General features: G+C 39.2%; 1 protein-coding gene across 1 annotated transcript; it reads left to right on the forward strand.

The window, feature by feature from the left end:
- The first annotated feature begins 2,700 nt into the window (after nt 1–2,700).
- Nucleotides 2,701–7,789, forward strand: LOC134039967 (uncharacterized). Its single transcript, XM_062486186.1, has 12 exons — nt 2,701–2,967; nt 3,617–3,736; nt 4,015–4,262; nt 4,346–4,468; nt 4,603–4,737; nt 4,997–5,065; nt 5,393–5,440; nt 5,515–5,634; nt 6,277–6,447; nt 6,827–7,013; nt 7,164–7,493; nt 7,664–7,789. The coding sequence occupies exons 1-10, from the start codon at nt 2,763–2,765 to the stop codon at nt 6,935–6,937; spliced, it is 1,350 nt and encodes a 449-aa protein (XP_062342170.1). The 5' UTR covers nt 2,701–2,762; the 3' UTR covers nt 6,938–7,013; nt 7,164–7,493; nt 7,664–7,789.
- Nucleotides 7,790–8,400: the final 611 nt, after the last annotated feature.

Here is an 8,400-nt window from a genome sequence, read left to right on the forward strand (position 1 = left end):
CCATTGTTCTGATGTTTTAGGCTCAGCCAGTTGCGAGAATTGATCATTATATTGTTCTGGGGATTTCTCAGGTATGGTAGTTTTATTGATCATCTCATGTATAAACTGTCCCATAACAAACACTACTGGGTCCATTAATAAAAATCTCCATGTAACTAGTCTACAGCATTTTCCTTGGGCCAGGCTGTGCCCCCAAACACAATTGCATACTATACAAATGAATAGAATAGATCTTTATTGTCATTGTCACAGGTACAAAGAAATTAAAGTGCTTCCGGTCAGTGGATCATTCATTGACTTAAAAATCAGGATAAAATTACTAAAGTGCTAAAATTACTCAAATAAATATACCTAAGACTGTACCGTAAAGAACCACACACAGTCATTACATGATACATAACATTGTGCACATTATGTTTTGCCAGCAGCAACAGTGGTTATTGCAGTTGGATAGACACTGTTTTAGTATGTTTGTCCTTGCCTTGATTGATCTGTATTGTCTGCCTGAAGGCAACATTTTAAACAGGGAGTGCCCAGGAGTGTGAAGTGTCTTTTATGATGTTCTGGGCATTTTTTGAGACAACAGGATCTGTGTAGGTCTTCCAGTGCGGGGAGAGGGCAGCCAACAATGCTGTTTATGACCCTCTGAGCCACTGTACAGCTGGTATACCAAATGAATATGCAGTATGTGAGGATGGTTTCAATGGAGGCTCGGTAGAAGGACACCAGCAGTCTTTGTGTGATGTTATTCCTCCTGAGTGTTCTCGGGAAGTACAGTCTTTTTCAGCAGCTCAGAGGTGTTCACACTACAGGATGGGCTGTCCTGTAAATGGACCCCCAAGAAGCGGAAGTCCCGCCACCCTCTCCACACTTCACTCCTCACACGTGAAGTGTAACAAGTTTACTTTGTACGCTGTGTTGGTTGACAGTGACGGCACAGAGCACTGCCCAGCTTCTACGTCCAAATCTGTGCCCACGCCATTTTCAAATAGCAGCGCAGCAGCCTGGTGAGCAGCAGAGGTGGCAGGTCGTCCTGCTTTGCGGAGGTCATCCATGTACCTGCAGTAATGAAAAACAGGACACAAATTTGGAACTACAGTCAAATAGTAGCCTTTGCCTCAGATAGGACAGTGGGGAGCGCCATGACACAAGAGTATGAGAGTGTGCCCTAGCCAGCTGCAACACAGGTAAGGGCACCATCACAAACTGTTGAATGACACACATTTTGCATATTCTGATTGGATAGCCAATAACTTGTCATGCAACACCATAACCATTTATTGGCCCCTATTGTTAGAACTAAGCTAAGCTAAATGCAAGTTCCATTGTGTAGTCATTGCCATGGTGATTGTTTTGTTAAGGTCTCAAGGCATAAACATTTCACTTTATGAGATTATTTAACATTAATATGAGTTCCCCTAGCCTGCCTTTGGTCACCCTGTGGCTAGACATTTTGATAAGTATAAACCAAGCCCTGGTACTGTATTCTAGGTAGATAACATTAGCGCTTGCCAGCAAGCAAGCTAGTTTAAGGAATATAACCTACGGGGATCTCTAATACAAGGTATATTTGGCTAACCACCATATTACCATTGTACGAGTAATGTTATTCTAAAAGCGAAATACAAAAGTTACCTGATGGCATACGAGGATCTGAGAAGGCGTCTTCGTTGTGCTCTCTTATTGCCATCGAGTGCGTGGAGAGCTCGGAGTTCTGAAAGACTAGCAACAAGTTCTTCCATCGTCTCCATCGATAAAATGCCTTCGAGTCTTCTCAAATTCACGTCAATAACACGTATGTGCCATTTCTGAAATCGGTTTGCGTCGATATTTTCTCTGTAGTGCTGTCCTCTGTGAGGTGTGGTCTTCAGCAGTTAATTTGCATGTTAACTAGATATCTTCAAAACTAATTAGCATGTTAACTAGATATCTTCTAAAGCTTATTTGCATGTTAACTAGATATCTTCTAAAGCTAATTTGCATGTTAACTAGATATCTTCAAAAACTAATTTGCATGTTAACTAGATATCTTCTAAAGCTAATTTGCATGTTAACTAGATATCTTCAGACGCTAATTTGCATGTTAACCAGATATCTTCTAAAGCTAATTTGCATGTTAACTAGATATCTTGTTGGCAATAGTTACTAGTACTTATTGGTTTCGGGATATCTCTTGTCGGAATAGTTACTAGTAACTAAAGAATAGTTACTAGTATCTATTCCCGTTTTACTAGTAACTATTCATTAGATACTAGTAACTAATCCAATAGTTACTAGTATCTATTCCCGTTTTACTAGTAACAAATTGACCAATTTTACAATTGTATTCTATGGGGCTCTCCTGTACAGATATCTACTATTTGTTTCCAACTAGTATCTATTCCAAAAGGTACTAGTATCTATTCCTGTTTTACTAGTAACTTTTCATTAGATACCAGTACCTATTTTTTAGTTACTAGTAACTAATCCAATAGTTACTAGTATCTATTCCCGTTTTACTAGTAACTTTTCATTAGATACTAGTAACTATTCTTTAGTTACTAGTAACTATTGCCAACAAGATATCTAGTTAGCATGCAAATTGGCTTTAGAAGATATCTAGTTAACATGCAAATTAGCTGCTGAAGACCACACCTCACAGAAGACCGCACCATTTTTTTTTTTTTTATTCAGCCAATGAAATCTCCTAGCTCAATTCCCGCGCCTTTCTGGAGCTTGACAATTCACCAGCACAGGCTGATCGCCATATAGCTAATTGAGCTATGGCGGAGACACGTTCACCGACGAACACTAATCAAGACACTAATGAGCAACCAGTTGCAGCTGCAGCAGTGTTTGACCGAGTGTTTAATGCTCTGCAACGTGCTAGGCACGAATTGACGTTGGCTCCATCGGCAGGGACTTCTGGCACCAACATTTTGAGATCAACCAGAAATCTTTTCAGAAGACGTGGAAATCGAGTTCAAGGTTAGTACTGTAGCTAGCTCTATCCAGTTCATTCAGTGGTGGCACAGGCAACTGTAATTTGGCTAATAATGGCTAACGATAATTACAGAGATCAATTTTTTTACTTTCGTTGTACAATATTCCTACCTAAATGCACAAATATAGCTAGTTATCGATTCTGCCACGTTATTTAAACATTTTCCATTGCAGCTTGAAAACCTAATCGGTTGGGGGTGCACATGGTGTTCATCAATGACACAAGCTAGCGTTAGCTCAGCGATTACAAACTTGTTTTAGCCACGGCACATTTTTTTTACATTGGAAAAATCTTGCAGCACACCAACGACCAAAAAGTTTCCAAAATGACACTGTAGCCTATTACAATAACATAATTGGGTGTGCTCAAGGCTTCGGCGAGTAGGCCTACAACCATTGTTCTCTTGCATATGTATTTATTTTCCCACCCCTTAAAAGTTGGTCCCGCTGGCTAAACTGCATACGAGTAAACCAAGATACTTAAAACTCATTTGAGATGCAGATGGGCTCCATGCTGGCTTTAAATTAGGTGTGCTATAATGCCACAACTGGAAGTTTGCTTTGCAAATCGCCTGAAGTATTGAAATTATTCATTCATAAAGTAAATCTCAATCTTATTGAAACTTTGATTTAGGCACATCCTCCAGAAGGGGACGTTCGACTTGGCAGGTGGGCCTCTTTCTGCTCCCAAGACCAGATATCCAGTCTCTGCCATCAACTTCTGCGCGTCAGGCTCTAACAAATAATGGATTAGGTACATCATGCACTGTTATTAGGTAGAAGCAATGAAATGTGTTTGACAAAAATTAATATTAACTTGTATGACATTGGTAATATAATATAATAGAAACTTTTGTAATTTTAAAATGATCAAATGGATAATGCATTTGCAGTTTGTCAATCCTTAAAAAAAGTTAATGTATGTAATCAAACTAGTATTGCAAGCCAATACAGGCATAGTCAATCTAGTGGATGGTTTATCAGTTTTAGAGGATTATGTCTTTTATTCATTTGTTTTCAATATTCTTTTAGGAGTACCAGTGCAGGAGTCAGTGGATGGACAACTGTCCACCATTGAGCTGAATTGGAGTCTGGCAGAATTGAACCACTTTGTTTGTCAGAGATTCCCAATGATTAGCTTGAACCTGGTGGGGTTTGAGCTGGCAAAAGTAGACAAGGGCAAAAAAATCAAAAAGGTCCAAGCCAACTCTGTGAGAGCCCTGAAGAAAGTGATGGGAAAGAGCAGACTCTACATTGTCCCCTGTGCTGAAGTGGGGCAGGTACAGTGCAGTTTCTATTCACTGTATTTGCATCCATGTGTCCAAGTGCATAATTCACAAAATATTCTGATTAGTCTCTTCAGACACAGGATCTACCCATACCACCTGACACCATACATGAAGCACAAGGCAACCCAGCACTTGAGAGGCCTCAAAGTCCAAGAGCAGAAGTCCTCACTGTACCTGTGACAATAAATGATGTAGAGGTAGGTAACTTGCTGTCTTAATTCTTTACTATTGGACTGGATTTCATCCGTGACTATTTATATGAACCCAAGGGGGGTTGGCGGATCAGAGCAAATGCGTAACCACATGTCCTATTTGCTTTTCTGAATTGCAGGGGTACACCTCTGACTCGTCCAGTCATCATCAGAGTCTACATCCGACCAGCACTGAGACTGTAGAAAACCTTGAGAGAGCTCAAAGTCCAGGACTGGTTGTACTGCCTATACCTGGAACACCACATGATGTAGAGGTAACTTGTTCTTTCCTAACTTTACATAGAGGGGTTGGAGGACCTATCCAAATACATTTATCTGCTGTGTCAAGGGTTTTTTCTTTTTTTTCTATGACTCATTGTTGTCTCTATCCTTGACTCTGGTTTGTTGTAGTAATGTGCAACTTGAATTAAAACCCAAGCAATTTCAATTAATTGTTCACCATTGTCATTTAAACAATAGTTATAAAAAAGTGTTATAGCATTTGCTTCCTGGTTTTAATAATTGTTTTAACAGGAGTGGAGGACTGTACGGCAACAACAAGACATTGAATACAATCTGTCATTGAGAGCTGACCAAGAAAAGGTATATTTTTTTGGAACATTTAACTGTAGGTATTTGCCTTTCCCCTCTGCTCTTCTCCTTGTACACCAACGGCTGCACCTCAAGTCCCCAGGGCCTTTTATATTGTGTATATTACCTATATACATAATTTATTCTGCATACCTTTCCCCGTAGTAGTTGGTTTTAGGTTGGCTTTGTACCTTGTTAGTATAGTTAGATTTGTTTAAACTTAACACCACTTATGTATTCCTATACGCATGCACCTTCCTGCCAACATCAATTCCTTGTCTGTGCAAACTTTCATGGTGATTAAAATTTCTGAAGCTGATGGTTTTTATTTGATGACAGGATCAGAGCAGACGAGCTGTCTGCGACTACGAGGAGAGGCGTTTGAAGGTACCATCATCTCCGTAAGCATCTATTCAGTAGAAGGCACATATTCAACCTGTTACAAACTCACTGTCTCTCAGACAATAGATGAGAGACTCATGAGGACAACTGAGGAACCTGCTGGTGGCATACCTCTGAAAGTCAGTTTTCCAGATGGCACAATGAAGATCAGACGGTTCCATACATCTGATCCTATGCAGGTAAACATTGTTGAATGTACAGATGTATAAATGCTTAATTTGCTAAATTTTTGATGTGATTCTTCTGGATTTGTAAAATTTGGAATTTTCCAACCAAAAACCATGACCCATCTGAAGCATGTAGATCTGTAAGGTTTTGCATCTCAAATATGAAAACGGCTTTTCAAAGAAAAGGCTGTGTTTTTACAGAAGGCAAAATCATTCAATTGAGTGCTTAGCATTCCGCACTGAGGTTACCTAATTAAACCTCTGAACACATGATGACATTATGTAATATCATATCAATTTCCTCATCCCTACATAGACATGGTTTGTCCTTGTTGTCTAAATTGACCATCTACTGGTGCCTGCAAGCAGGCCTCATAACTCTAGAAACTAAAAACCTTAACATTTTACTACTTGCCCTCCACTGGTGTGTAAATGAGACTGCGTTACCTGCTACTGACTATACTATAAATATGGTACTATGTTACCCACATTTTGCATATAGTGCAATTGTATTTTTTGGTTTAAACACTTAGTTTTATATATTTAAAATATATAAACACAGCAAGGATGTCAGGTCAAAACGGCAGTCATAAACCTTGATTGTCATTGTACTGATATTTTCCGGCTAGTAAATAAGTACATATTTTATTTCAGGCCTTGTTTGACTTTGTTGGATCACATGCCTCAGCCACTGAGTATTTTTACATCAGAGAAACTACGTCAGGCACCACAGTCATCAACATGGTGTCTGGGACTCTTCTGGACCACAACATCACCTCTCCATTGAACCTCCATGTTCGATGGATGGACATGGAGGAAGTGCAGGTGAATAATATAATACAAGTAGTGGGGTGGGTATTTATCACTTGTGTTTTGGACAGCCTCATTTATGTTTCTGTGAAATAAATTTTAACACAGGATTTGCAATGACTCATGTGTAATGTACCTTTTGGTATTAAAGCAGCAGTTACAACTTCATTCAACACTTGTTTAATGCATTGCATGCTAGACCTCAAAGCTCAATTACCAATTTGAAAGTGTGATTTGGTTAACATTGTTGTGGATAGAACTAAATTAGTTTACCTTTGAATTAAAATTTACTTTTTTGAAAGTAAAGATTTACAAAGGTGTTAAGTTTTAGCTCCGAAAACAATGTAATAGATGTAATCTTTTATCTTTGTGTACAACTTATCACTTTCTGAAGACCATTTACCAGCAGCAAAACAGAGTTTCTGCTGAAGTGCCTGATTTGATGGAGGTTGTCCAAGTGATTTTGGGCCTACACAGTGTGGACCTGCAGAGGAAATCTACATAGATTACCTTGACATCATGCCAGAGACTGAGATGTCAGAGCCAGATGAGATGCAGCTAACGGATAACATCGAAATTCAGTGAGTTGTACATATTTTGTTGTAGCGTTTCCAGTCTATGGTCAGTTGTTTCTAGATGAAAATATAGATTTTGGCATGTGACTTTGAATGCATTTGGGGGGGGGTGGACTTTACTGCATTTTAATATTTACAATATTAAAATGTTTGCAGATGCACAGAAGATTTTGACTGTTCCCCAAAAGAAATTCTTTTGGAACTTGGGAAAAATATTAACTACAACTTGAGCTGCAGATTTAACATCAACCGAAACAATGTACTCGATGGTGCATTTAGAGCATTCAACCGGAAATCATACAATCCATTTAAGAGAATTTCTGAGAATTTCTGTTAAGTTTTCTGATGAAACTGGACATGTTGAGGAAGGAATAGATTTGGGAGGTCCAAGACGAGAGCTTTTAAGTCTACTAATGGAAGACATTGAGCGCTCCCCGATGCTGACAGGTCCAGATGGACAAAAAAACCTTGCTCTTGACTCGATTGGTGAGCCCTTTTGTCTACATTTTCAGTTAACATTTTCATTTCAGTAGCACTGGCAAAAGATGGAATGGTTGCCTTGGAAGTTTTGAATAAAATGAAGTAATCATGGATAATTGGCTATTACATGTAAGACTACTTTGGAGTAATGTTATCATGTCAATTTTACTCTCCAGCTGTCAGAGAAGACAAGTACTATATCATGGGGAAGGCTATATCAGTCAGTATGGTTCATGGGGGGCCATCACCGGGATTCTTTTCTCCCACTTTATTTGATTGCATTGTGAAAGATAACGTCTCACCCACCATCGATGATGTGCACGACCTTGACTTGCGAGCTAAAATCATACAGGTAATTTCAGTTTTTTAAAAAAAAAATTTACTTGACCTATTCGTGCTAAAATATCTGATTTTGCCAGGTATCAGAGGCCAAGTCCATGGAGGAGTTGCGTTCAGTTGTGTCCAGTCACAGTGACTACCTGTCTAATGCAGGCTGCCTACGAGCTGTAAAATGTCTGGAGGACAAAGACCTGCTTTTGCAGGACATCCTCCAGTTCCAAGTCGTACACCGACTCCATGGTCCACTCGAACGGTATAATTGAGCATTGTTTTAAAAGTGCTGTTTGTCGATTTGAGCTCTAACATTGGAACTAGCATTCATTGTAAAGCAACCAGCGTACAAATGCTGTAAATTTTCATTTATCCCATGAAAGATATTTATACGGGATAATGATTCCCTGCACTATGCAGTGCCTGGTTACACAGTAACACAACGTGAAATGTTTAAGTTCTGTTCTTGCAGTACACAATTTTAGTTTGCTTTTCAATGCTACATTTGTATAATGTGACAATTCAGGCTTGAGCTCACTCACCTACTGGATCTATCCACTTTTAATTCTTCAAGGTTCAAGGA

The sequence above is a fragment of the Osmerus eperlanus genome, chromosome 19, assembly GCF_963692335.1.
Source record: "Osmerus eperlanus chromosome 19, fOsmEpe2.1, whole genome shotgun sequence".
Lineage (NCBI taxonomy): Eukaryota > Metazoa > Chordata > Actinopteri > Osmeriformes > Osmeridae > Osmerus > Osmerus eperlanus.

Excerpts from the sequence above, each read along its gene's own strand:
- LOC134039967 (XM_062486186.1), top strand. The coding sequence starts at position 2,763 with ATGGCGGAGACACGTTCACCGACGAACACTAATCAAGACACTAATGAG. Across the intron at positions 4,469-4,602 it reads TGACAATAAATGATGTAGAG|GGGTACACCTCTGACTCGTC; the intron begins GTAGGTAACTTG and ends TCTGAATTGCAG. Across the intron at positions 6,448-6,826 it reads TGGACATGGAGGAAGTGCAG|ACCATTTACCAGCAGCAAAA; the intron begins GTGAATAATATA and ends CACTTTCTGAAG.